At 41.3% G+C, this 27910-nt stretch overlaps 1 protein-coding gene and 1 pseudogene across 2 annotated transcripts; both read left to right on the top strand.

Annotated features, from left to right (window-relative positions):
• The first annotated feature begins 1932 nt into the window (after positions 1-1932).
• On the top strand, positions 1933-18209 carry SLC18B1 (solute carrier family 18 member B1). Of its 2 annotated transcripts, XM_062639574.1 has the most exons (14): positions 1933-2119; positions 2398-2537; positions 3670-3765; positions 5377-5450; positions 6201-6348; positions 8171-8327; positions 9546-9682; positions 11375-11476; positions 12431-12522; positions 13648-13743; positions 14561-14635; positions 16046-16139; positions 16245-16291; positions 17395-18209. In XM_062639574.1, the coding sequence occupies exons 1-14, from the start codon at positions 2074-2076 to the stop codon at positions 17465-17467; spliced, it is 1377 nt and encodes a 458-aa protein (XP_062495558.1). In that variant the 5' UTR covers positions 1933-2073; the 3' UTR covers positions 17468-18209. The 2 variants fall into 2 exon arrangements, with proteins under 2 accessions (XP_062495558.1, XP_062495559.1); XM_062639575.1 differs by lacking the exon at positions 1933-2119 and having other exon boundaries at positions 2400-2537; positions 5414-5450.
• A 1411-nt stretch (positions 18210-19620) lies between these two features.
• LOC134174564 (pantetheinase-like) lies at positions 19621-27753 on the top strand (annotated as a pseudogene).
• The last annotated feature ends 157 nt before the right edge of the window (positions 27754-27910 follow it).

Genomic DNA, 27910 nt, shown 5'->3' with positions numbered 1-27910 from the left:
ATAGGCTTTACTGGATTACTCATTACTCACAGGTAATGAGAAGACGACTAGGTTTTGAAAGTGGTTGGAATCTGTTGAGTGAGAGTCTAGACTGAAAAGAGCAAGTAGTTGGAGTGAAAACTGTTTCACCTACTGAACATAATTGACCATTCTAGCCACAGTAGTGAAAGCTTTATTCTCTTGCCAGTTTTAATCCCTCTGTACAAGTTTCTCTTATTCAGTCTGTTTACATGTCATGCTTTACATAGATCACTTTTTTCTCCTTATCCTTTTGTGATCTCAGGATGACTTACAAGTGCTCTTCCTCTTTTTTTTTTTTTTTTGGGGGGGGGGCGGTTTACAGCTGTTCAAATGAATTTACGTTTATGTCTTTTTTTCTGGAGGCAGACAGGAAAAGATTAATGTAAGCGGCGAGGAGAAGCAGACAGGCCAATCCGATATGGGTGATAAGCAACTTCTAGTTTATTTGTGACGCAGTTCACACATATATAGGAGTGGTATTCAGCCACTCCTTCTTGGCACAACAGTATTGGTTAGCCCCCCCACAGCTTCCTCCACATTCTCCTCCCAGGTCCGGTCTCCGGCCACCTGTGGGGGCCACCCCCCGCCTTGCTTGCACAGTCCTCCAGAACTCTATGGTTCTGCTCTTAGAGTCATTCTGCAACAGATTAACATTGTTCTTAGGGATCTTTCAACTTCACAGCTACAAGATATGCCATACACAATATATTGTCAAAATAGGCTTCAGCAAAGGAAAGTGTTTTCTTTGTGGCTACTAATTTTTTTTTAGTTTCCTAATCTTGTGATAAGAAAGTTATTCCGCTTTTTCTTGTCACACGGAGTGTGGGATTCTAAAGTTAGGTACATGGCAACATTTGCTCTGAGACGTTCTTATTGTGCATATTAATATTGTAACTGGTGACAAGATGGAATAAGGATGGCCTAGTTAAAATAGTGCTTTTAAGAAGTAATTACTGTTTTTTTTTCTTCAAGCAAAGGGTGGTCTGCATTTTACTACATTTCAAAGAGGTCCCCAGCTCATGTCTTGTCTCCTTCCTCGCTTTCCTACCCTCCCAACAGAAACTCATGCTAAATGCATTGATTGTATCACTTTTTCCTCATCTCTAGCCTGAATTTACTCCTGGACAGCTTATAGCTGGTAATTCTATATGACAGCTTTGTCATTCGGGTCCTCTGTAATGTTTTATGGAACCTGTAACTTGCTAGGCTGTGTGGATGATCAGTGATCTTGCTTGGTCTGCCACTCCTAAGAACCACTGAATGGTTTGAGATGGAAGAGAACTTCAAGATCACCCAGTTCCACCCCCCCACCCCCCGCCATGGGCTCGGGACACCTTCCACTAGACCAGGTTGCTCCAAGTCCCGACCAGCCTGAACTTGAACATTGCCACGGATGGGGCAGCCACAGCTTCTCTGGGCAACCTGTGACAGTGCCTCACCACCCTCACAGTAAAGAACTTACTCTAAATCTCCCGTTTCAGTTCAAAGCCTTTCCCCTTGTTCTAGCCCAACATGCCCGTGTAGAAATACTCTCCGGATTTCTAAAGAAATCCAGTGCCCCCTTTAGGCACTGGAAGCTGCTCTTAAGGTCTCCACTGAGCCTTCTCCAGGCTGCACAATCCCTGTTCTCTCAGCCTGTTTTCATAGGAGAGCTGCTCCAGCCCTTACCATCTTCTTGGCCTCTTCTGGACTTGCTGCCACAGGTCCACGTTCTTGTTACGTTGTGGAAGAAGCCACCATGAATCCCCCTCACCAGACACGCAGTGTACCTGCGAGTCAGCAGGTCACTACCGCCTAGAGCCCATCGCATGCTACCGCCCCGCGTGCACGCCCCTCCTGAGCCTGCAACCCGCGCTCGCCTCAGTCCCCCCAAGGCATTCCCCCGGCGGCTCCCGGAGGGGCTGTCGGTCCGTGGGGCGGCCCGGGCATGCTCAGTGGCTGCGGCCGGAGCGCCGGGGATTGGCGCTGGCCGCGGTCCCTGTTCCCTGCCAAAAGGGGCGGCAAGGAGGTGCCGCTCCGTGCCGGCCATTGCGGGCACGGCGCTTCTTCCCCATGAGCAGCCGGGAGGCGGAGGGCGCGGACAGTGAGCAGGCCGCAGGTGTGGGGCGTGGGGAGTGGGGCGTGGGGCGGAGAGGGGCTGCTGAAGGGGATGGGTGCCGCTGAGCCCCGCAGTACCGCTGTCACCGCGTGGGGTAGGGTCCTCCGGTGTAGCCGGGACTGCTCTCCTGCGTGCGGGGAGCAGCATGTAGGTACGGCTCGACCCCGGGCCGCGGGGCAGAGCTTCGGCTCGGATATTAGCTTTCAGACTTGATTGGCAAACTGTGTTTCTCTCTGTCAGCTTGTAACACACCTTTCCGTTTTCATTTTCCTTGGTAGAGGATGGCATGCCAGGAGCACTTGGTGGGGAATCGAGAGGGCTTACCAGGGAGCAGCTATTTACAATGGCTGCGACAGCTTCTATAAACTTCAGCTCAATGATATGCTATTCAATCCTGGGACCCTTCTTCCCTTCCGAGGTAAATGATTTAGCCAGCTGCTCTTTAGATAATTTTCATTTTATGCATTTTTGCTGCATACTGGGGCTTTTGAAAGGTTCCTTAGCACCTTGGGACCTTGATGGCAGTCTGTGAGTCCAGGTTAGGCTTTTCAGTTGTGGGAATTTGTAACCTGGCCTAATGCTGGCTAAAATAGATTTCAGTGTATGTAACAGTGACCTGGATCTTGTCCATGAACTAATTTCACCTTCCTATGGCTGCAAAGGAGACAGCAAACTGATGATATGATATAGAACTTGAAATGGATGCTTGGATAAGTGAAACAGTTTTTTGCCCAGTGCTGGATAGCAGTTTGATGGTAGAGCTAAGATTAAAACTCTGCCCGTGCCCTGACTTGTATTTCAGTGCTCTAGCGACTCAGTGACCTTTTATTTATAGCTACCTCTCTATTAACTCATGCTGGGCCATTATTCACTGTGTTAAATTCCTGACCTAGCAGCTGGGGGGGTGCGGGACAGGAGGGGGTATAATTTCTGCTTACGTTGAGTGAATACAATATTTAAATGTAGGATGAAAAAAAATAGTCACAGTGCCTTCACAGCAGAAGGCCATTTCTGTCATGATCAAGTTGTTCCCAAGGGTTAACAAAGAAATAATAAGTTTATTTTTGCTTCAAATCCTCCTATATACTGTTTGTATCCAAGTAAGTGTATTTTGCCAGTTGGATAAGTAAAAATTTGCCTGGTGCTTCTTACGGATAGGCATGGTACAGAGAAGATAACAGGGACCTCTGTTCACTGCCCTCTCGCCATGCGAGGGATCAAGGCTTTGAAGCTAGCTCCCTTGCACCAGCTGAAGCCACCTGTAAAATATCTGGTTACCTGTTCAGTAGTTCAGCAAACAGCACAGTGTTCCACTTCTTTCAGGAAAGAGTATTGCTTTTCCCTTGATTACATGTAGCTTAAATAGAAGTGCAAGATGTCTTTAAATTGTTGTGTTATTAGGTTGTGAGTTCCTGCTGCTTTTGAGAAAGGAAATTACTTTGTAACTGCACTAACAGAGAATTAAAAAAAAATTGAATGTACAAGGCATCAGTGTTACTCACCTCAAGAGCTTGCCTCCATCTTTACACCGTTGTGATCTTTTTTTCCAGGCAGAAAAAAAAGGTGCCAGTAACACCATTGTTGGCCTGATTTTTGGATGTTTTGCTTTGGTCAATTTCTTGTCTTCTTTAATCTTAGGAAATTATGTAAGTATAATTGAGGCTGTAACTTATTTCTGTGATGGCACAGGTTGGTACATGAAGACACTCCTCTAAGGCTGAGAAAAGAGTTGTCTCTTCAGTAGCAGTCCTGCAGGCTTATGCCTGCAGTGACTGGAGCCTGGCCAGTCAGTCTGAATCTGGGCTAAGTCTTGTCAGCTTAAAAATTACTCTTCTACAGTTCTCAAAAATAGAGAGACATGGGATGGTGGACAGGTAGCACTTCTGTTTCTCTGCTTAACAGAGACATGTAGCACTTCTGTTTCTCTGCTCTGTTCTGTTTGCTTCAGAGTAATCTGCTGATCAGTTCTCCTTTTCTATTATTATATTGTTGGGTTTTGGGTTTAGTTTGGTTTTCTTCTTTTTCTTTTGGTATGTTGTCTTTTTCTTAACATTTCCTCCTATTATGACTCTGCTGCTTGAGTTTTCCTTTCCGCTCCATTATACAGCCATATGAGCTAAATGTCTCCAGTTCTTGCAACTTTAGTTTTCCCACAGATTCAGAATATTTCTGATGATGAAGAACTTACAAATAAATTATGTAACAGCTTGTTTGTTTATATGCTGGAGCACTGCTTTCTGTGCATTTTTGGCTAGGATCATACCCTAAGTTGTGGCTGCTGTGCTGTCAGAGTCTTCTCTTTCTTTGCTAAGCCAATGGTGAATGTTTTTCTTTGATGATTAGGTGGCTTATCAAAGTGTCACACAGGTGCCATTGGTAAGTCCAGCCTCTGTGCCTCTAATGGCATTCAACTATGGCACAACTCTCACCAAGTTCTTTGCAGGGGAGAGAGAGCTAGCATGCCATCCTTATTGCAGACAGGTGAAATGAGCAGCAATAGAGGTGGACGGTCCAGCAATCAGAAACCCTGAGGGTTTCAGTGAAACTTGGCAAAATACGGGCTTTAGTAATAATGGCTGAAACACAGGGACTTTGTCCAGGCCTGAACAAGAAGAGTCTGAAATACCTACTGTCCTTAGGGGAAGTTGCAGCAGGGAATTAGAAGCTCAGATATACTTTGTTTTGGGATTGAGTTAGCTTTGTAGCATGCCTTTTGTTACCCTTCACTCTGGCAATGGAGTCTGAAATGAAGGAAGGTGTGAGGTCCTTTCCATGGTAATGAATGGGAAAGCCTGAAGCTACTGGCCTTCCTCAGTCAAAGCTTTATGCTATTAAAGATTATGATAAATTTGCTTTGAAATTGGCTTCCATTGACTCTCCTAAGCTATATACATGAAAGGTATTGCTAACTTGGCATTACAGATGGTGCTGGAGAGGGGATTTATTACTTTATTTACAATGAGTAATGCTGCTGTAACCTGCTGCTCTGCAGAAGCTGCATCACTGAGCTGTGAAACAGTTAACTTCACCATTGTCTCACTATTCTGAAAACTGGGTTAAGTCACTTAACCCTTCAGAGTGTTTTTATGTTCAGTATTTCATGAAGACACAGTGGCAGGAGCTGTATCTCTAGATCTTTTAGTTGCACATGCTATAAAGTGCCGATAATGTTTTGATTTCTTAACAGTAACTTACTTTGAAAGAATGTTGATCTAGGCTTGAAATAATAACATGTAAAAATGGCATTTAATTTACAGATTACGCATATTGGAGCAAAATTCATGTTTTTGGCAGGGATGTTTGTCTCGGGATGTGTGACCATTCTGTTTGGGTGAGTAATTTTTGTTGGTTGTTTTGGTTGTGTTTGTCTTCTAATAATTCTCATCCGTATGAAAAGATGGACACAAAACAAAACTGGAAACTCTTGTGCATCTTTTGGGTGTTGATTAGGTCACCTGACTTTTTGATCTTTACTTTTTCCCTACCCCTTATCAAGCAAAATTTCAGTAGGTTTCAAAGCCTGTTTACTAATTTGAAAGAAAAGAAGGAAGGTTCTATGTGTTTAAGTTACTAATATAGTTCATAAACAGTAAGAAGTCTGTCAAAGTGCAGCAATAAAGGAACTACTTATGCATAATGTTGTAATTACTCTTTTCTTAAAAATATTGAGTGCAAATGAGAAGCTTTACCTGGCAGGCAGAGAGGCTAAGCCACTCATTTTAGCAAAATGAAAGTTTTATTAACAATGAGGAAGCTCTTTTTAGGTAGTTGAACGTCATTGCTTCAGACTCCTTGCACAGTTGCTTGGAAAAGCTGTGACATACAGCAGAAGATGGCATTTGAGTTTTTCACAGGTTAGTTTTTTTTGTGGTATTTTCACCACCAAAGAAAGGGGGAAGGACAAAGTTGCCAGAAATAGTTTGGTAGAGTTTGAGATACTTCACTGATGTGATTCGAAAAGATGTGGCAATAGATGTGTCCTTTAATGAGTAAAAAATGATGCTCCAGGGCCTTTAGGAGATAGCTTGTTGCATACTGAGAGATCTACATTTATTGTTTTGGGATTTTTTCTTTTTTTCAGAATGCTGGACAAGGTGCCAAGTGGACCAATGTTCATTGGTTTGTGCTTTTTAGTAAGAGCAATGGATGCAGTAGGTTTTGCAGCAGCAATGACAGCATCGTTTTCAATCCTTGCAAAGGCATTTCCCAATAATATAGCTACTGTCTTGGTAAGTGCAAAAAACAGTGCTAGAGCCAAGTACCCACAATATGATAAATTGCCAGTAGGAAGCCTAAAACCAGGAGGAGAAAATCTGCTGTCTTATGTGCAGGCATATTTGAAACCATAACATAATGTTCGTTTTTAATTGAAAATCCAGGATGGGGCATCCACATCTTCTTTGGGCAACCTGTTCCAGTGCCTCCCCGCTTTCACAGTAAAGAATTTCTTCCTTATATCTAACCTAAACTTCCCCTGTTTAAGTTTAAACCCATTACCCTTTGTTCTGTTGCTACACTCCCTGATGAGGAGTCCCTCTCCGGTATCCTAGTTAGCCCCCTTCAGATACTGAAAGGCTGCTATGAGGTGTTCATGCAGCCTTCTCCAGGCTGACAGACCCAATTTTCTTAGTTGGTAGATTAGATTAAGCGAAGTGCATGCTAGGGTAAAATCATAAAACCTAAAGGAATGGATGAGCGTGTTTTAGCCTTGCTTTCCATTGCCTTTCTTGATAGTGCTAGATACTAAAAAGCACTTTTCCTCTCCTTATCCTTTTGGTACCAGTTTTCAGCCCATCTTTTACCCATTGGGTACCCTAGGGAATGTATGGGGAAGTTACTAAATGTAGGTATGTCAGTCCTGAAGTGGGAAGTTCAGCATCTGTCAACATGATCACTCTGTTGTAGGAGGTATGATCTACAGAACATAAACAATACCACTTTTCTTACAGTATCAGGTTTACCTTTCCCTGTTCTGTAATAATGCGATGCCTCAGTTCCCCTGCATCCCAATAATTCATTAACATAAAAGGGCTAAATGATGTGCAGCCTGTTTTGAACTGCTGTCTCCCTAAGTATTTTTTATGGTTGGTGAATGTCGTGGTTTAAAGAACCAAAGTATAGGGATTAATCCTCATCTTTAATTTTACTGATTTAAGCAAGTCTAAAATTTCTTGATTTTGAGACATTTTGGTAAACTTCAACACATGTAGTGCCCATGAGTTAACATAACTGCATCCAGATAATGCTTTTATTTCTGTTGTTCACTGTCCTGGGTTCAGGATATAGTATGTTTCTGGGTCCCAGAAGTTAGCAAAACTTTAATTGTAAGCAGTTTCTACCACCAGCTCTTACTGGTGGTTTAAGCATTCATTAATCAAATGTTGAGGCAGATGCTTACAGTGGTGACTATGATGGTGTAGCACAAGATTTAAGCGTAACTGTATTATTGGACTTTTAAAACTCAGTATCTTATAAAAGATGCCAGATTATTAAATTATGGCCAAAATAACCTGAGTTATCCTATTGCAATTTCACTGTTATTTCTTACTCCTAGTCAGTGAATCCAAACAGTTGGTTATGGAAATAAAGCTTTAACTTGCCACATGTACCCTTGTGTATCTCATTATTCCATGAGATAATGACCCATCCAGATAGGCTTGTTTGGGTCATCCCCATCAGGCTGGAGTGTAACAGCAGGTTGGAGAGATGATCACTTCAGCCTGAGTTGTCCTACAGATGCTTTCCGTCACTAGAGCATTTTTCTTGCCTCAGGACTGGGATCTGTTAGGTGGCAGCAGGGTGGGTAATGCTGCAGTACAGGTGGTTCCCTGTAGTGAGGCAAAGAGGGACTGGCTTTGTTGGGGCACAGTGTTGTCTACCTCACTTTGTGAAGGTCAGTATTAGCTGTTATCCTCCTTGGTCATGCAGTGTTTTTTTCCTTTCTCTAGCCTGATTATGTTGTGCTGCTCCTCAGAAAAAATGGCTTGCTTTTCATTGTTGCCTCAGTTTCTCAGCATACAGATTTTTCTTGCTGTCTTTTTCATCCTTTAGGGCAGCCTTGAAATTTTTACAGGACTTGGACTGGTACTGGGCCCACCTTTAGGTGGCTTTTTGTATCAATCATTTGGTTATGAAGTCCCTTTCATTACGGTGGGATGCGTAGTGTTGGTCTTGGTGCCTGTGAATATGTGCGTATTATCAAAATACGGTAAGCATCCTTCTTCCTACCTCCTTCACTCACTGTAATTTCTCATGTTCTTAACAGTCCTTTAAAAAAAATCACTTCTGAAGTCTGATCCAACTCAGAGGGCAAAGCTCCAGCTGAATTAACTTGTGATCTTGATCAGACCCATGTTTTAATGCTAAGCTAAATTAATGTGTGCAGGTGGCCTGGAGTGAATCTGAGACCTCATGCCCATCCCTGCAAACACTAAGGAATCTGTGTGGAAGTGAACTGGGATATACTTTTGTTTTTTTTTCGTCTTCTTAACTTCAGAGCTTGTAAAGGATCAGTTCTGTCTGCTTAGTATCAGCTGGTCATTGCAGATAGTTGAAGAAAAGCTGGAGATAGGTTTTGCCTAAACTGAGAGCTCAACATGTTTGAGTGGTTAAAAGTGGGGGAAAAACAGAATTACTGGAAGATCAAAAGGGGTTTATTTGTACTCACTGATGCAGGATCTCAGTAACATGAAAGAATGTTAAAGTTAATACATGAGGGGTTTAACTGAAGTGCTGGAGGTCATACAAATTATATCCTAAATATGGTATGATATATCATATCAATCATATGATATTACTAGCCAGTTTGGAACTATGTTAAATAAATGTTAGCTCTGAGGTGGTGGATGCTAATGAATGAACTTTTAGTTCTATCTATACTTTGAGACCACATTCAACTATTAAAGCACCAACCGCATCAGGAAGGGAGCCTGACTTAGAAATGACATCTAACCATGACATCTGAAAGAACCTTCCTGTCTGTAGCACAAATTGAACATGTAAAAGACCCAAATGACTAGACAGATTTCAACTGATAAATGGCAATCTTTTTATTTTCCTTTCAAAGCATGTTTCTGATTGGACATGAATGGTTCATGCATGTGTGCAGGTTGTGTTGAGACGTATCCATGAAGTTTTCATTGTGTAAGGACTAGCGGAGAAGTAATTGTATTTTCACATAGTTGAAATAGTACATGCTTTTTGTTCTTTGGGGATTTGCAGTGTTGGAATCTAAACTGTACTTATTTATCAAATTTGGGGTTTCAATATAAAAATAGTATAATGCATAATAGTCTACTCTTGACTTTTATTTATTAGGTAATAAACAATATAAAAGAGAAATACTGATTTATTTTCTAAAGCAAGAAGATAAATCATAAGCTTACGCTGCTTAAAATAATACAATTTCCTATTTCTATTGAAACAGATTCAGTCCCTAGCAAGGACTCCTTTTGGAAGCTCATTCTTCTGCCAAAAGTCTTACTACTCTGTCTTACTATATTTTCTCTAAGTGCATGCTTGGGCTTTTTGGATCCCACAATGTCTCTATTTATCCTAAAGAAGGTAAGTCCTGTTAATATGCAGGGGAGTCTTGCTAAATAGTAAATAACTGGTTATAATTTTGTTTAGGATATTTAAACCATATTTAAGCCATATCCAATTACACTTCTTTAATTAACTGTTAAGAATATGATTTCCAAATAACATGATTTCCACAGTACTGACTAATCTCAATTCCATTGACACCATCTGTTGCCACTGGGTCTTGGTAACTGTGAGAATGAGGGAATGTAAGGCCTTCAAAAATGTGCTTTTCCCACTTAATTGGCTTTCGATGCAGAGAACCTTCTCCGAACGGGGAATAGCAGCTGGTTTTGCAAATGAGGGACTTTTTTCCTCTTTTCTGAAATCAGATTCTGTAAAACTGCAACAGTTGCTGACAGTGTTCTGTCCCTTGGTATGGACATTTTCCTTTGGGGACGTGATGTCACAGCTCTGCCTTGTCTGGCAGGTGTGCTAAAATTAAATTGATTGCAACTATGTAGCCTGCCAGCTGACTTCTTCACTCACTTATTAAAAAGGCAAATGTCATTTTATTTTTAATTTATTTGACTATTTATTTACTCGTTTCCTACTTGATTTTATTTATTTATTTTCCCAATGGTGTTCGAGATACTGAATTTGAAGTAAACTGTTTAAGATTCTGTTCCTGTGTGAAACTAGCCAATGCTTTTTGAGTGGTTTATTTGTTATTTGTTTTTCTAGGATATAGCATTTCACAAGTGGTTGTGATCCTTCTTTTTGTCTGTCTAGTCCAGCACTTAGAGCACTCATCCAGGGTGGAGGAGACTTGGTGCTAGCCTCTTCCATCAGTGGATATGCGAATGTACGTCTTCCATCACCCAAGACAGATCTGTAATTTTGCCACTGTAGAATATTGTGCAATTGTGTGGCTCTTCTGCTTTCCCTATGCTCTGTGCTAACAGACACTTGCTGTGAAAGGGCTGTAGCCTTCTTGGCAGGTGTTCTAACCACTAAATTAGAGTTATTATTATGTGCTTGCACATGGCAAGGAAATAGAGAATATTTATGTAGTCCATGCCACATGAAACACCTTCCAATACCTTCTAACTGGTAGTTAAAGAACTCATTTGAGAGATTAGTATGCTTTTGTTTCATTACACGTTTTGTCTCAATACAGAAATGTGGTTCTGCATTAGGAAAATGTAGACCTCAGGGTGTGTGCAAAAAACCTGTTACTTATTCTAATAAAAATCCTCCTTTGATTGAAAAGCCACAGTAGTGTCTTATAGCACTGCTTGCTTTTAAGATGCACTGATCAGTGTTAGATGATTACAATTATGCTTTTCTAAGTGGAAATAAAACTGAAGATTGTAGGGGTAAAGACTAAATCCATCTAAATTTCACTGTCTGAAGTGTCTGTTTCAAACGTGCCAGATAATGATAGAATCCAATGTGCTGGTGTAGGGACATAGCATAGTGTTTCCTCCTGAGTTTATTTAGGCTTTATGTGTGTCAGGTATTTTTCACTCCGTGGTTAGAAGTGGAAGGAAATGACTTCTGCTGGTGACTTCAATTGCTTGAAAAACCTCTGTGCAGTGTCAGTAAAATACTTACAATCATGCATTTCAGTATTTTGACCTAAAAAATATAATTCTTAGATTGTCTTTTAAGGAATGTAGCATATATGGTTTGATGTTTTGGGGTTTGTTTTATTTGTCTTCCTTTTCATAGTTCAAACTCCCAGCTGGTTATGTAGGCTTGGTGTTCCTAGGTTTGGCACTCTCGTACTCCCTGTCTTCTCCCCTCCTCGGACTTCTAAGTGACAAACTGCCAGTGAGTACTCTACCCTGCTGTTTGTGGAGGGGTAGTAAAGCATTCTGTGCATTTAGTTAAAACTGGATCATTTCCCATTTTGGAGCAACGGATGAGCACCTCATCCTATAAAGGGATGTCTTAGGACCTTGCATGAGCACTGAATACTGCTCACTTGAATGTCTCTTTTGCAAGGTCCGCATAATACAAGAACATATAAAATAGTAAAAAATGTTGGACAATAATTCTGTAGTTGAAATGTGTTGAGCTTTTCCAGTGGACTAAGCATAATCTATTTCCAGCCAGTGTGAAATGGAGAGTAGGAGATTATATCCCACTTATCCATGCTTTTGACCAGATCTAATTTTATCAGCTTTAGAGAAGAGGAGTAAAGATGTTTTGCTTAGCTGTAGTGACTTTACCTCTTAAAAAGTGTAATATCCTAATTAGATCAGCACACCAACTGGCTATGGTTTTCTAGTTCTTAACTGCACCATAGAAGGACACTTTATACCTTGAAATGCCTGGTTGACAGCTACTGCTCAGTATTCAAGGAAACCTACAATTTGAATGCTGTGCATGAAGGATAGCATCAGTTTTCTGGCACTTATTGTTTCAATAATGGCCTTTGTATATGAGAATTACATGCAGTGCTGCATGATATTTCTTATACTAAGGAAGAGTAAGGCCTAAAATACTTTGCTAACAGAGCAGCACCGTTACTCAGCATCCTGAAGAAATCTTGGTGTTAGGCAGCTGCTGCCAGTGTCAACATTGATGAGGAAACATGAATTCTTTGTTTCTTGGTGGTATTCAGAACTGGCAGAGAAACTGTGAATTCCCAGTTTGTGTGTAATGGTCTCTGCAGGATCCGTACTTTCAGGAGATGGGGATTTAGAAGAAGGGTATTAGGAGAAACAAAATAGTTACATTACAAATTCACATCTTTAAAATACATACCTCTTTCTTTCACAGTACCTCAGGAAGTGGTTGCTGGTATCTGGAGGCTTAATGACAGCCCTGTGTTTTTTCATGTTAGGACCTGCTCCTGTACTACACATTGAAAGGTATGGAACTGCCACTTCTTCAGCCTATCCCCTTTTGTGATGTTTTTGTGATAGATGTCGTAACCATAGTCATGAATGTCTACAGTCTATAATTAGTACCTCTGATCATGAAACAGGGTTTTTGTTTAACTACTAACATGAAACTACCAATATAAAGCAGAGAAAGCACCTGAAAATGGAGATTTTACAGCTTCATAAAACAGATACTTTTTCTTTGCTTTTACTGTTACTATTTGCTCATGTGTATGGTGGGAAGAATGCTGCTGCTTATTTTTTTTGCCTTCCAATTCTATGCATTTCCACTGCAGCAAAACAAAGTTATATTTTCTGTCTTATTTTTCAGTTTTCTCTCTTTCATTAGTGTTTCTTAACTAGGGGGTTTATTTGCATGGTTCTGCAGCAGTAGTTTTTGTTCTCTCTGTATATAGCTTACTGAGGGAAAACACCAGTTTTCAGCTAGCTAAGTAGAGACAGTGTCTGTTGCACTTGAACACTGAATTACTGTATCTCTCAAGTTAATTCACAGCAAAACATTCTGCTACATTTACAAAGCAACTGTACAGTCCTTTTGTCCTTGGTTATATACTCTGTTAAAGATGCTGATAGGCTTGCAAATGTGCAGAATTAGTCAACTCCTTCCTCCTAGATTCCTAATTTTTAAAAAGGTCACACACTTGAAATTGGTGAGATAATACATTGAGCTGGTGAGAAAATCAGTAAAATCTTTGAGGTTCTTTTGTTTAGCTATGTCTATTTGGTTATAATGTATTAGGCTATAAAACTTTAGCTTCAAATTCTTCACTTAGTCTGTGCAACAGGCTAAGCCTGGCACTTGGATATATGATTGATGAGTTAAGCTCATCTGTCTACCTCTTCTCTGTGTGCTCCTCTTAAAATGAGCTGCATTCGATAAGGAAATACTTCATTTGAGCACAAGATATTAAAATTCTTTTACAGTCTTTTTTAAGCATAAAACTGTATTTTTCAAGTCTTAGTGTTCAATTAGCGTTCTTTTTGTCTTCAGGGAAACTATTTTTTGGTCAGTCATGGAGAGCTGATGTAAGCCTTCAGACAGATGGGGTCCTTTCTTCAGCAGCTAACTTCTTTTAAATGTCTCTTTTTCAGTCAGCTGTGGATGTTTGTGCTAGTGCTGGTTTTGGTTGGGTTTTCCCTTGGCATGAGTGCTATCCCAGTTTTTCCAGAGATACTGCAGTGTGCATAGTAAGTAACTCCATCCAACACATCTTTCATGTTACTGACAGTAGGAAACTGCAACTAGTTTTCTGGGGTGAATATGAAGTAGTGTTTTGGTGTGGCATTTTTCCTCCATTTTGAGACAAAGGCAGTGAATAATACTTAAATGCTTCCACTACTCTTTTGTCTTAACATTTTCTGACTGAACACCCCAATCATTATACTCCAGATGATCCAAATTTAAATTTGTAAATGTGTACCTCAGTACTGTGAACACATTGAAGTCCATCAGGCTTTGGATCTCATAGCATGATGTGACCTGTGCGTGGTTTCATATACGTAGGAATTATTTCAGCTTCTGAGGACAATTAATAGCAAGCAGTTTTCACTGGATTTTCAGACTACATTGGCTTTAACAGCTGCACCTAACAGAACCATACTTGGCCAAAGTACAAGGTCTGTGATGTGGCTTGGCAGTAATGACCTGTAGAAGGGTCTTGATTTACTCTTTACTACTATGTTTCTCTTGGAACAAGGTCTTTCCTTTGTAAAAGCTACCTGTCACTGTTCTTCATTTGCCACATGAAACACAGGGAATAAGTGGTGGTGTGATGTTAGGAATCTTACTTGGCAGACATCAGAGATGAGGAGCAGCACGCAGTACTCCAGAGAGGCAGCAAAGAAGAAGGTTCTGGGTAAACAGGCATGATTCCACTGTACACTTTTGCTTGTTAACTATTTATATTGTATGTAAATAAAAAGGAGGGAAAAATCTATAGGGGAAGGCTATAGACTGAGACACAATAATGTATTTTATTGCTGTAACTGGTCTGTCTTTCTGCAGTGATAATGGATTTGAAGAAGGTCTGAGTTTGCTGGGACTGGTGTCTGGGCTCTTCAACGCCATGTGGTCCCTTGGGTAAGTATACCGTCACCTTTTTTGTAAGCTGTGAGCATTTGCTTATTCTTCACTATTGCCACACAAGAGCCTGCTGCATTACCACCAGAAGTCTTGCACTGCAGTCATTGTGTTGACCTTGATTCAAAAGGTTCCTGCTAAACAGGTGCCTGGTGGGCATGTTAAAACAAAGCTTTTTATGCAATAAAAGGAATGGACTCTGAACTTGTCTTCCTTTGAAATGTATTGTTGTTCATATCAGAAACCTGCAGTGATTAAGTGGATGTTAACTTGTGCTTCTGTGTGGTCATTTTGCTTGTCACTGAAATATTTAATGTTTAATAATACAAAGAGGGGTGGACCCTAATTTTTTACAAAGCTAAGTCCGTGCACATGGACTGACCTAGAAAGTATCTGCTCCTGACTAATTCCATTCTCCCTTTTTCGTTTTCCATGTTTCCTCCTTTTGTCTGGAATAGCTTAGGGTAGAATCTTCTCTTTCAGCCACAGCCATTATTTAAGGTCTGTGTTTGTGTAGCTTAGCAGAGTGTGTCTCTGTTTATTACTCAGTGGCTGTTACAGAAATGAGTGAAAGGCACTACTGGCTGAGTGACCCTTCGAGCTGTCACTCAGTGGGAAGATTCTCCCCTTTGATAGCCACGCCCAGGATTTTTTTACCTGTCCTGTTTACCTGTCTTTGTGGCTGCAGGTAAATTCTCACCATTTTTTACCAGGCTAACTGAAGTTCTAGCTGTCCTGTTTATTTGGCATAGAGTACAGTACAGATATAGGTAGAATAAATTCACCAAACCCCAGTTTTATGCTGTTATCAAACCTGGTTTTATTACATGACTTGGTACCAGGAAGTCTCCCTAGTTTTACACAGTTTTGTCCCTTTCTGTAGCAAGAGACCATATCATTAGGCCTTTCATAAAGTGACAGCAGCTGTGTAACCTTTCATGACATTCTTAGGCACGAAGGTGCAGGACAGTTGCACACAGCTCAACCTTGCAGTAACTGCATCTGTCACAATATGCCTCCCTACCTGCCTATATCCATCAGTTTGAGGGATGAGAGTTTAAAGTTCTTTTATGATAAAATTGATTGGTTAGATGCCTGGTAGCACATAGTCCTTAATGGGATCTCTAAACCAGTCTAGATACAGGAAAGAGTGCATTCAGCTTTCTGATGTGGATCTTATTTCCAGGTGAAAAGGTAACTAGACAGGTCTATTGGAGACATAGCAAACAGAGTATTAATAGTTACTGTGGATTATAGGAAAGTTAGGTCTGTGGAAGACAATCTCTTTGTTGACAGAGGAGAGAGAATCAATGGAGGGAGGCCACAAAATGCAATAAAGAAGTTCTCTGAGAATGCAGTATGTTATCTTTTCTGTTTGGGATGCCAATACGTCATTTTGATTTGCTGTAGGGCATTTGCAGGTCCCACTCTGGGAGGATTTCTAAATGAAAAGCTGGGTTTTGAATGGGCCTCAGCCATCCAAGGAGGATGGGCACTGTTAAGTGTAAGTAATTACGCATTTTTTGCTTTTTTTGTATCTGTTGCAATTATGGGCTATTGCATAAGGTTGTTGTTATTATTACAATTATAACTGACTGTTTCCTCAAAGGGTCTTGCAACTGGAATATTCTATATCGCTGAGGCAACAAAGAGAAGGTATGCTGAGATATTTATTCTTCATTTTACTTGCAGCCAAATAAAGCAAACCTTTGAAAGGTGTGCTTCCATTTTTTCCTCACTACCAACCTGATAATGAATAACAAGACAAGCAGTAAAAATATCACTTAAATACTTTGTCTCTATGCTTTCCTAAATTCATGCTGACTTAAACAGAGACCTAAACTAGGCAATGCTTGTTCTGTACAAGCAACAGGACTGTGGCATTAACAAGCAAACCTTACTGATGGTTCCTCCACGAGGGTGTCTGTGAGCTGGAATTGACTGGATAGTTGCACTCAGGGAGTAGTGGCCAATGGCTCAATGTCTGGATGGAGGTCAGTGATGGGTAGTGTCCCACAGGGGTCCATGTTGGGACCAGTGCTGTTTAACATCTTCACCAATGACATAGACTGTAGGATTGAGTGCGCCCTCAAAAAATTTACAGATGGAGGTGTTGGAGCAAGTCCAGAGGAGGGCCACGAGGATGATCAGAGGGCTGGAGTACCTCCCGTATGAAGACAGGCTGAGAGAGTTTGGATTGTCCGGCCTAGAGTTTAGATTGCCCAGCTGCTATAAGGGGTAATTTGTAGCAGCTTTCCAATACTTAAAGGGGGCTTACAGGAAAGATGGGGACGGGCTTTTCAGCAGAGCCTTTTGTGACAGGACAATGGGTAATGGTTTTAATCTAAAAGAGGGGAGATTCAGGCTGGATGTGAGTAAAAAAAATCTTTACAATGAGGGTGGTGAGGCACTGGCACAGGTTGCCCAGAGTTGTGGATGCCCCATTCCTGGAAATGTTCAAGGTCAGGTTGGACAGGGCTCTGAGCAACCTGATCTAGTTGATGATGTACCTGCTCGTTAGGACTAGTTGACCTTTAAACATCCCCTTCCAACGCAAACCATTCTGTGATTCTGTGAAGTGACAGGTGTGAAAGCGATAGTACGTACTTCTCTGCAATGGTAGGGAGCCAAATCCAGTGATCCACATAGCTCTTTCCATGTAATGTGTGGCTTTTTGCTATAATGTTGATATTGCACTGAAGTATTTAGAGAATATTAAACTTGTTTCTTTGCTTCTGTTTTTTTGCTTGTGCAAACAGTTCCAGTTCCAGCCTGCAAAATCCTCCTGGTACTAATGAAGAAAGAACTCATCTGATGAGCAGTGAATCATAGCCAGACATACTTTCAATTCTCAGTTTACTATTGTGGTTTTACCAGTTATTGACATGAGTGGACTTAAAAGTATTCCATTATTCTGGAGCTGGGATACATGATCCCTTAGTGAACAACCAGTTGTGGTTTAGTTACAGCTTTATTACTGTTTTGAAACACTGAACACTGACTTTCTTTTGAAAGTCTTCGCGTGGGTTGGCTGAAGTGATGAGTAACCCTCAGATGTCAGCATGTTTATTGTGTTCCATGTACAGTACAGCACTGTATGTGAAAGAAGTGTTTTCAAATGTCTGGTTTCTACACTTGGGCCTGCTGTGCATTATTCTTGGGTAAAGCTACTATTTTGCTACTATGATTTTCTGTATTTTTTTAAAGAATGTTCATTATCTTGTAGTACTTTAACTGATAAAGTTAAAACAGAATTTGAAATGACAAAGCATTAAGCACAATATTTTTTTCAATAAAGCAACCTTTTTTCCTAAGTTTTGCAGATTTTCTCAAACCAAGTCTGAAAGACTTTGTGTCTATCAACATTTGTATTATCCTGAAAGTGCCTGAAAATGGGAGGCAAAGGTAATGAAGAGTTAGCGTCTCTACACAGAACTAACTGATCTTCAGTCCTGGAGGAGACTTGGCATCGTGTGTATACATATACAAAGAGATATGTTTGTATTATGTATGAAGACTCCACTTGAGTTTGTGAGATCTATGTCACTAATAAATGCCAGCTGGAATGTTTGTACTAGTCGCCTCTGCAACAGTAGGTCTATCAAAAGTCTAGAGCTATTATTTTCCAACAGTGGGGAAAAAAAAAGTACCTTCTCACTTTCTCCAGGTGTTCAGCAAAACAGCTCAAGGGGAGCTGGGACAAGGGCATGCCTGGCATATTCACAGTAGACCACCTGACCTCAGCTGTGGGAAACATCATTTAATTTGTTCTGGAGCCCACAGCTCAGCCTTAGAAAGGGTTCTGTGTGCTACCTGTTTTTCTATAAATAGTACGAAATGGTCTTGCCTTAGCAACTTACAATGGGTTTCTCTTGTGAGTAGCTGCTGGAATTACATGATAAGTACTTCTTTGTCTGCCAGAGCCCTTCCAGGGGCAAGCAAGAACTGCTCTGGTAGCCAGCTGAACTGTGAAGCATCAGGGTATCAAAGGGCAGGCTTCCCCTGCTAGCACTCTGGCAATAGATCTCTTTCCTTTTGTATCAGGTGTTAAGACTTTACTAAAACCTCAACTTATGATGAAGTGCTGACTCTGCCAGTTCCAATGGTGAGGCAGGTGAGAAGGAGCTGAGAGGGCTGGAGGTAGGTGTGAGGTGCACAAGATGCAGACTTGTAGACAGGAGACTTAATTAGCTCTCTTTGTGAAATGTTTGCTTACCTGACTTGTGCTGTTAGGACTTGAATTGGCTGGGATTGCCAGAAAGAGCACAAATGCCTTTGAAATTAGAGCTGTCCTGCAATGCATGAACTGGAGCAGACCTCTAGTAGAAACTAGAAAGGCCTAACGAACCCCTCTAGCTTTCTGGGAACACATCTCCCCTCTTCTTTCTTTCATGTACACAATGGATGGGAAATTGAAGAGGAATCCTGGTTTCCCAGTTGCTCAGAGCAACTCAGGAGCATGTTCTGCCGTGATTATCCAGGGGTCCTGCAACTAATAGTTAAAGCAGAGCAGTCGGCTCTCCTGTGGGAAACTCAGCAACCCCCTGGCTAGTGCTGTGCTTGTCTCATGCAGTGGCAGGTCTAAATACCCGTCTGCTGTTACTAACACAGCTTTACCATATGTGAAGCTGTAATAAGTAGGAACTGTACCAGGAACAAATGCACGTGGCTAGATCAGAGCAGCCCTGAGCTGGGGCAGCACAGGTAGTGCCTGTGCAGCAGCAGTGATCTCAGGGCCAGCTGCCTGCCTCCGGTGCCCTCCCACTGGCCAGGAATTTGGCAATGCTGCCCTTCACTGAGATTTCCCAAACTCTGGCTTGTTATCCAGCTGTGACCTTTGCTTGCCTTGTGCTGCATTACTACAGCAATGCCACACGTGCATCATTCACAGGTCTGGCAGGCAATGCATTTCTTTGCAGCACAGTGGTGACTTCTCCAGTGGAGCAAGGCAGAGTTGCTCTCTTCTTGTGGCTCTCTTGCCTGTGATGTGTGTGACTTTCCGGGCAGGGAGAAGGCATCTCCTGATGCTGACTTACTGCTGCTCGGGGGAATTCCCAGGTTTTCTGCAAGAATTTCATTTAAAGTCCCTGACTTTGCTTGTCCCCATCCTCCTGCTGGGTGACTTCCAGGCTCATGCCTCTGCTGTGCTTTTGGTGCTGTTTGCTCTGGAGGCCTGTACCCTGGACGGCTACATCGCAGCTGTCTATGAGCACAGTGTGGTGCTGTCAGAGGACACTGAAGTGCCAGTTTCTCCTGAGGAGGCCTTGATGCTGATGGACAAAAATCTGGCAATTTTGGCAGTGGCCATAAAAGAAGCTGCCAGACAGGTAATTATGACTCATTACAGACATTTATTTATCTTCTTAATGGTCTTTTTTGGGCTTTTGTTTTGGTATCAGAATGCCCCCATCATTGTGACACCTGAAGACGAAATTTATGGCTGGGTCTTCACCAGGGAAACAATCTACCCTTATCTTGAGGATATCCCAGACGCACAGGTGGGCTGGATTCCCTGTGCTGATCCTGGAAGGTATTGTTCCTGCTTTGTATGGGGAATGGTCCAAGGAGAAAGACGGCTACTGTTAGAGTGGTTGTTGATAGTTTTATATATCTTGGAAGAGCTGCTATGAAATGAATCAAGGTTGGGCATCCTGTAGTTGCCATAAATAACTTTAGACAGCTTCCTTCCTCATTTTTATCTGTCTTTTTTTTCTCAGTATATTTCTTTCTATTTTAGTTAGTTTACTTGGAAAGGTTGAGATTTATTTCAAACAAAAACCAAAAACTTACAGAATCTACTTTTCAGTAACGTATTGCATGCACGTTTTAGAAAATGTTTAAGATACAGGAATATTAGGACTATTTATGAATAAAATAGCAGCTATTACGGCAAACATGTACTGCACAATTTCAAACATATTTTTTAATCATGATTTGGTAGGCTTTTTATCCTGTCATTTTCCTTAATAAATGGCACCAATTTTTGAAGCGTCAGTGTTTGGCAAAAGAGAGCAAAATGCACCACAGAAGAAGCAAATCCTATGCTACTTCTGCACAGCAGCCAAATTGAGAGCTGAAGTAGAATAGGTGAGATTAGCCCTGTGTTGGTGTAACATCAGTGCTGTGTGCACACTAGCAGCAGAAGGGAGACTCGAAAGTGCAAGAAATCTCCTGTTTGCCTGAGTTAATGTTAGGTGAAGCTGGAGTTTCAACACACTGAGCTTGGAAGCACAAAACCACTGCCTTCTGTTGAATAGCAGAAAACGAGAATCTCTTATTAGATATGACTAACTTAAACCTATAATTCATGTGATCTGGAGTTTCAGTGTTGGTATTTTTATGGATTAACTGATTTTATATTTTATATCCTTTCTTCCTTCCCTGCTGTTTAAGTTTGCTCCCTCATTTGTGCTGGAAAGACTGAGCTGCCTGGCAAGAAATAACTGTGTCTATGTGGTTGTGAATATGGGAGACAAGAAGCTGTGTAATTCCAGTGATGCAAGGTGCCCAAGCGATGGTCACTGTCAGTACAATACCAACGTTGTCTTTGGCTTGAAGGAAAACTGGTGGCTCGTTATCACAAGGTAAGATGATTTTACAATGTTCAGGGGTGCATCATCCTCTAGTGATTAAAGGTATGAAACAGAAGCTCCTTCCCAGGCTTAAATGTATTTGTACATGGAGTCATTATAGAGCAGGTGTCAGAGGGCAGGTAAAGCCACTGCATTAAAATAAGGAAGTGCAAGGTCCTACATCTGGGTCGGGGCAATCCCAGGCACAGCTACAGGTTGGGCAGAGAAGAGATTCAGAACAGCCCTGTGGAGAAAGACTTGGGGGTGTTGGTTGATGAGAAAATGAACATGAGCCGGCTTCAGTGTGCACTCGTAGCCCAGAAAGCCAACTGTATCCTGGGCTGCATCAAAAGGAGCATGACCAGCAGGTCGAAGGAGGTGATCCTGCCCCTCTGCTCTGCTCTTGTGAGACCTCACCTGGAGTATTGTGTGCAGTTCTGGTGTCCTCAACATAAAAAGGACATGGAACTGTTGGAACAAGTCCAGAGAAGGGCCACGAGGATGAGCAGGGGACTGGAGCACCTCCTGTATGAAGACAGGCTGAGGAAGTTGAGGCTGTTCAGCCTGGAGAAGAGAAGGCTGCGTGGAGACCTCATAGCAGCCTTCCAGTATCTGAAGGGGGCCTGTAGAGATGCTGGAGAGGGACTCTTCATTAGGGACTGTAGTGACAAGACAAGGGATAACGGGTTAAAACTTAAACAGGGGAAGTTTAGATTGGATATAAGGAGGAAATTCTTTCCTGTTAGGGTGGTGAGGCACTGGAATGGGTTGCCCAAGGAGGCTGTGAATGCTCCATCCCTGGTAGTGTTCAAGGCCAGGTTGGACGAGGCCTTGGGTGACATGGTTTAGTGTGAGGTGTCCCTGCCATGGCAGGGGGGTTAGAACTAGATGATCTTAAGGTCCTTTCCAACCCTAACTGTTCTATGATTCTATGATTCTGTGTTTTCATTCCTGCTATTCTAAATTTAATAGCAAATACTTAAATTAATTAAATCTCAATGAGCCCTATATTTTTACTGCTTTTCAATAGGGAGTGACACATGAGATATTCAAACATTAATGTCCTAAACTCTTGCAAACTAAATACAAATCCCCTTCGCTGGTATAGATCAGAACCACGGATATTTGTGCTTGACTTCTCTTGCAGTGGTATGAAGTGTCCTTTTAGAAATTAAGATATAGCATGTTCACAAACATATTCTCCTTTACTTGCATTTAAATGAATATTGTATTCAATATTAGTCTGATTTAAGTGGTTTGATTTCTTTTCTAAAATATTTGTCTCCATTCCTTCCTTTCTATGAACAGTACAACCTTTTTGTGACAGAGAAACAGTTTAATTACCCTAAGGATCCAGAATTTGTGACTTTCAATACATCTCTTTGGCTACTTAGGCATTTTCACTTGTGCAGACATACTCTAACACGACCCAGCTGTGGTCTTGGCAAGTAGATTTCAGGTTGACACCATTCTGTTCCCAACTGCTTGGGTTAACACTCTTCCACTGCTGTCAGTGGTCCAGTTTCACTCAGCCTGGGCCATGGGAATGGGCATCAATTTTTTTTCAGCAAATTTGCACAACTCCACTTTAGATGTGACAGGTAATGTGATATTGCTCTAATTGATCTTGTTGATGTGTGCAACATTTATATCCGTGTATTGAGTCTGCCTGAGCAGAAGTTCCCATCAGCTTTAGGCATGCATATGTATCAACAGGATTAGGACAAAAGAACCTGTACATATAAAAAGGAAATCAAAATGTGATTTATAAGAACTCAGAAATGCTTAAGTTGATTAGAACACCTTTAGTTATTTGTTAAATGAGTTTATACATGTGATTCTTCATCTTCTGTCCCTGGTGTTTATCGGTGTTTTGGTCATGTGAAGGCCCAAACTTTTTTTCTCCACTAGGTGGAAACCTAACTCTGAAATATTCTTGTGAGTCCGGAAAAGCACTTCAGGGCTGGATTCCTTGCCTCAAGTTTTCTTTGCAGGCTCGGTTTTCGCTGTATGTTTTTCCTGAGCAGATACAAAGAAGTCAAGCACGAGTTGTGTGGGAATGTGCTTGCAGAAGTGAAACTTATTGGTGGTGTTAAACTGTAGCCCTAAACTTTGCTTTCCAAATAAGAGCAGATGTGCGCTGTTCCTTTAGTTCTCAGTCACTGGTGACCCTGTGTGACACAACTCACATCCTTTATGGATAGGTTTTACTCAGGGGTAAAGATCTGTGTATTTTTGTAAAGAGGTTGCATAAAGATGTGACTTCTAGTAATATCTTTTCCTTACTGATTTTTTGTTTTTCTTTTTACTTGATGGTTTTACCATTCATTTTAATCAGAAATACTGAATTCTAATGCAGCTAAACTCAATAAGGAATGTATAAATTCAGCCACTTAAATCATATGCAATGGTATATAATTAATATGCTAATCTTGTCTCTTACAATATATGAAACATCAAAGCTTGGTCTGCTTTTCACTGGTTGGAAAAAGCATTGGGTTAGGATTGTGGTCTGTGAAGCTTAATTTAGTTTCAAAACAGTTGGTAAGCATTAGAATAAAATTTGGCACATGTATAATTAGGGAGGAATGCTTACTTGTCCCATGCACTTCCTTTCAGATTAAAAGCTGTCGGGTGTTCTGTGTTTGCAGGGAGTGGTATTTATGCCCCAGATGGTCTGAAAGCATTTTTTTTGCAACACAGAAATGGAAAATGGTCACCTTTTGGTGACAGAAATGTTCTCACCCGCACGTCTCTCACCTGACTATCCCACTTCTGTTAACTGGAAACTGTATGCCAGCAGGAACGAACAGCTTCCATCAAACAAGCACTGTTTCAGTGTGGTCATTTACCATAATCTCTTCTCCTTCATGGAACTCCCTGAACCTGAGGGAAATTGTGCTATTTGCCCTCAGGATCTCTGTTGCCATCTTAGTTACAAGATGGTAGAGAAGCAGAAAGATGACATTTATGTTCTGGGTGCCTTTGATGGCCTACATGTTGTTGAAGGAGAGTATTATTTGCAGGTGAAGAGTTTTTTGTTCTTTTGACAGTGGGGAGGCTGCAATATTCTCTTTGCACACCATTTGCATTTGTCTTATTTTTGATTGAGAGGGGTTAAGAGGAGGCTTTTTCTAGGTCTCCCTGAAACCACTTTTTTTCATGATGCATTTTGACTTCATTAAGGTTGTTGACCCTGCTTTTCTGTCTGTGTTATGAATGATGAAAGCAAAGGCCCTGAGTTGACCCTATGCTATAACACTTCAAGAATGACAGGTCACCCAGCAGTTTTGGCAAGCACAGACCAAGATGGGTACATATGCTTCTCTGTGCTGATTGTAATTTCTAGAACATGTCTTGCATAAGTTGGTCTTCAGGTTTTGCAGGTTATAGGTTTGGCAGGATCTGTTGCTGAGGGGAGACCGTATCGTTCTCTACAAGTACTTGAAAGGAGGTTGTAATGAGGTGGGGTTTGGTTTCTTCTCCCAAGTAACAAGTGATAGGACAAGAGGAAGTGGCCTCAAGTTGCACCAGGGGAAGTTTAGATTGGGTATTAAAAATTTCTTCACCAAAAGTGTTGTCAGTTACTGGAACATGCTGCCCAGGAAAGTGGTGGAGTCACCATCACTGGAGGTATTTAAAAGATGCATAGATGTGGTGTTTAGGGACATGGTTTAGTGGTGGACTTGGCAGTGCGAGTTAATAGTTATACTCAGTGGTCTTAAAGGGGTTTTCCAACTTAAAGAATTCTATGGTTCTGAGATCCTAAAGAGGTTTCCATATATGTGTACAAAAGGGAGATAAGATTGTAGAGTTCTCCTTGTCTTCATAGGGATGCTCTTGTCACAAGAAAGCTGTTTTCTGCTGTGTGATTTTACTGTTGTGCTGATGTGATTCTCTAACATGTAGTTGTCTAACAAAATTAAGAAACTAACTGGACATAACATTTGTAACCATATGACTTGTCAGTGTATTGATTCTATTCAATTTTGCTCTTATGCTTTTTTTGAAGTGCTCTATCTTTGTCTTTTCTCTGTAACTTTGAAGTATTCCCATTAGAGTAGGCAAAAAAGTATGCCTTCAGTTTTTTTAGGAGACTCAGGAAGAGCTGAAGTAACTTCCCTAGGTCACAAACTGTTCCACATCTATGACTAAATACATTATGCATTATGCATGAGTGCACACAGAACTTACAAACGCTTGTGGATACACAGACACTGCTCTGCTGCAGTGTCCGTGTAAATAACTGGCAAAGTAAGTGCTGGCAAAGAACTGTCTTTTTACAAAGTTTAAAGTGCCCCCCACCTCTTGCTCTAAATAAATGGGTAAATGTATTGGATTATTTGTTCATCATGGCAGATTTTCTTATAATCAAATCCACCTCTTGACTGTTGAAAGCTTAGCAGTATTTTGCCTTTCTGTATCTTCCTCCCCACAGATATGCACGCTGCTCAAGTGCAAGAGCACAGATCCAGAAACGTGGGCAGCCGGTGGAGACAGCTCAGACAAAGTTTGAGATGTTCTCCCTCAGCGGCACTTTTGGCACCAGCTGTGTCTTACCAGAAGTCTTGTACAGCGGGATGCAGCTGGTCCCTGGGCAGTTCGAGGTAATGGAACACCCTTGTGAGTTGTCTGACTTGTAACACAAATGGTCAAAAAGCCACTATAAAACACAGGAGCAACTTGGTAGTTATCAGTGTTCTGTATTTCAGTAACTGGCTGGAGTTCAAGGCAGCTTTACTTCTGCCTGATTTTCTTGGTTGTATCAATACAGGAGGTTCATTTTGCCGATTCCCTTCTTCCCTGTCCCCTCAAATCCCCTAGAATAAAATATTGCTCAAGACAGAACTAGTTTTTCTCAGACTTTGTAGTAGCTCCAGGTGAGCTATCACATCTCTCACCTAGGTCAACATTTCTGAATGTATTATTTTGTGTTCGCTACACACAAGTGCTGGTTTGCTGAGGTTCCTGTTTATTTCACTTTTCCACAACTACGTGCTAACTGATGGACGTCTGATTAAGTCAGATTAGTATATCAAAACCAGTTATGAGTGTAACACTCCTTGGGAGATGGTATGAAAAGGACCCTCCACACACAGAGCAAGGTTCTCCATGATTTCACTGCAGATCCTTTAAGATCTCATCTGCTTGTCTGTGTACCACTAATTAATCATAATAAATCATAATGTCAATTGATGTTAATTAATGTTAATACATACAATTATAATGACATTTTGTTTATCAAGTTGCCTTATCTATCAGTGTAGTCACTGCACATTGATTTGTTGACTTGATTTTGCAGCAAAAATTTATTACTGCCGGACAGTTCTGCATGTGTTTTTATATAATAGTTTAGGTTGTCGTAGGCTTCACCTTGACACTGGGGACAATAGAAAGTAAATTCCTCTGACTTTACTGGTGTATGGTTCAGGTACGTGAGAGTGGCATGTGGCCCAATAGCACCCAACTTTTTATTCTTTGAAATTTTCGGTGGAGTATTAGAGGTCATTTCCACAGCACCGTCCCACCCCAGCTCTGAGCATCTGAACAGGTGCTTTCCTAAACCAGAGGCTGGCAGAACCTTTGAAGGCTGATGGTTGAACTTTTGTAATTTGCTCTGAAAAATACAACAAGCCTTGAAAACAAAAACCCCTGTTTTTCAAAAAGCAGCTATTCAACCCGTCACACAGTGTAATGTGTCAGCATGCCATGCCCCAGCTTACGGTTGGAGGAGTCTTCTTGGATCTTTCTGGCCATAGTTTCAGGGTGTGGAAAATTTCCTTTCCATGAAACTATCGATAACTGTGTCACCTTTTTCAAGTGGCCAGGTGGGTCCTTGTCAGAAATTCTCAAAGTGAGAAATTTCACAGGTGCGCATCTGTCTTCCCATGAAATGTTTGCTCATGATGGTGCGAGGGAGAGTCAAGGCTTTGCAGGCAGGTGTTGGGAAAGGCTGAAGAACAGCTTACACAGGTTGAACTCACGTATGTGTGGGTGCGGGTCCTGCAGACTGTACTTCCTAAGCAAGTGGACTGGATTACTTCATGTGGCACAAATAAGATTGTTATGTGCAATTAATTCAGTTGTCTATTCTGCAGTTTTATTTAGAAATAAAAACATTGTTCACATTTAATTTGACCACTGTCATAGAAAAATGGACTTGCAGGATGCAAGATACAGTGTTTCTGAACAAAGTCAACATTGTAAACACAAGATTTTAGTCTGTAAACGTATTAAATTGTAACTCTCTACAATTCATATAATAGAAGTCATGGAAAACACTCTGCTTGTTTGGGGAGAAAAAATACTGTAGCATTACATTTGTATCCGCACCCTAGGACATGGTGCCCTCTTACAGCTAAGCAACATAACTATGTGCTCTGGCTAAAAATGAGTAGCTTTTGTTTTCCTCAGCCCTGCTGCGCATGTCCTCACTTATTTGTAATGATTGAATGGTTGAAAGTGTGACCCTTCACACAGACTTCTCCACAGCAAGATTAACCCTTTGAATAAGGAGTTGTCTTCCACACAGACTCTCTTAGCACAGGGGGCAGGACCACAGTCTGAAGACAGACTACCTCTACAGCTAAGCTGATTTAGCATCAAATTGCATCCTATTTCACAAAAGTAAGTCCTCAGATAACCACCATCCTCAGGCAGTTACAGAGGCTGGGGGAAGAATACAGTACAGGGGTGGGGAGAG

Source organism: Pezoporus occidentalis, unplaced genomic scaffold (genome assembly GCF_034315485.1).
Source record: "Pezoporus occidentalis ecotype Australia unplaced genomic scaffold, CSIRO_AGI_Poc_V1 ctg61, whole genome shotgun sequence".
Lineage (NCBI taxonomy): Eukaryota > Metazoa > Chordata > Aves > Psittaciformes > Psittacidae > Pezoporus > Pezoporus occidentalis.
This window is presented reverse-complemented; position numbering and strand designations above follow the sequence as displayed.